This window comes from Cyprinodon variegatus, unplaced genomic scaffold, assembly GCF_000732505.1.
Source record: "Cyprinodon variegatus isolate N-32 unplaced genomic scaffold, C_variegatus-1.0 Scaffold453, whole genome shotgun sequence".
NCBI lineage: Eukaryota > Metazoa > Chordata > Actinopteri > Cyprinodontiformes > Cyprinodontidae > Cyprinodon > Cyprinodon variegatus.
The window spans coordinates 50565-51883 of NW_015150906.1; the positions used below are offsets into that span (position 1 = coordinate 50565).

General features: G+C 44.0%; 1 protein-coding gene across 1 annotated transcript in view; it reads left to right on the forward strand.

Annotated features, from left to right (window-relative positions):
• The window catches only part of LOC107093941, a 9845-nt gene that overhangs the window by 2974 nt on the left and 5552 nt on the right, over nucleotides 1-1319 (forward strand). The window contains exon 2 of the mRNA XM_015389300.1: nucleotides 86-145. Within this exon, the coding sequence (XP_015244786.1) occupies nucleotides 135-145 (11 nt within the window). The 5' untranslated portion in view covers nucleotides 86-134. The remainder of the gene's footprint in view (nucleotides 1-85; nucleotides 146-1319) is intronic.

Consider the following 1319-nt stretch of genomic DNA (forward strand, 5'->3'; position numbering starts at 1 on the left):
GGGACCAGCCAAGGGCCCATCAAAGTGGGGAAATTCTGAATGGCTACTACTGTATATATTACATTCAGTTTTCTTGAATTTACAGGTGCCATCATCTGAAAGACTTACATTGATTTCGAATTACAGTCTACACAATGGACACAGAGTGAGTAGCATTGACAAATACAACTATATTATTTGAGACATTACAGAAATATCTGAATATCTGTATATTTTTAACTTTTTTAAAGTTTTTATGGCACTAGTGGCTCATTTTTATGGACAGTAGGCTGACAGGAAAGGGGTTATGAGGGGGAGAGACATGCGGGAATGGACATGCAGGATTCGAACCCGGGTCCCCTACATCGAGGACTAAGGGCTCCATACATGGGTTATGTGCGCTAGCCACACCCCATAGCTTTAACTTTACATCAAAAACCATAAGTATTTTTTTTATCATGATTATAGACAAGATATCTCCTCCAATTACGCTGGCATACACATGCAAACCAATAGACATAGTCTCTCTCATCATGTCCTCCAAGTGTTATCCGAAAGAGATGTCCGAGCCACTTTGTCCTACTCCTCTTGATGTGGAGGAGAAGCGGCTCTACTCAGGGACCCTGCCAAATAACGAAGTTCCTCTCATTTTCTATAGAATCAGAATCAGAAATACTTTAATAATCCCAGAGGGAAATTACTTAATATATAGGGGAGCGCTCAGCCACCCTCTTGAGAAAACTTGTTTCAGCCGCTCGTATCTGTGATCTCTTTATTTTCGACTTGATCCTGGTTTTATGACCATAGGAGAGGGTGGGAATGTAGACTGACCCGTACACCAAGATGCTTCCTTTGGCTTAGCTCTCTCTTCACCTCAACAGACTGGTGCAGAATCCATATTATAGAGGCAAAGGCACTGATCTGTCTATCTATCTCCTGCTCCATTCTACCCTCACTTATGAACAGGACCCCAAGATAACTTCTCGACTTGAGACAGGGACTTCCCTTTGACCCATTGGGGGCAAGCCACCTTTTTCTGGTTGAGAATATGCACACAGACTTGGAGGACCTGATCATCATTCCAGCCATTTTGCACTCGTCTATAAACCACCCCAGTGCATGCTCTAGGTCTTGGCAACAGGGAGACACCAAAACCACATCATCCACAAAAATCTGGGGCAAAATCTGCTGGTTCCGCTCATAAAGATTATACTCAGAACTAGTGACAGGGAGCAGCACTGGCAAAGTCTAATTTGCACTGGGGACAGGTCTAACTTAATGCCGGTGTAGGTACCAGATTGACTCGGGCTGCCAGATTGACTCGGGGGCCTGCGCCTTTT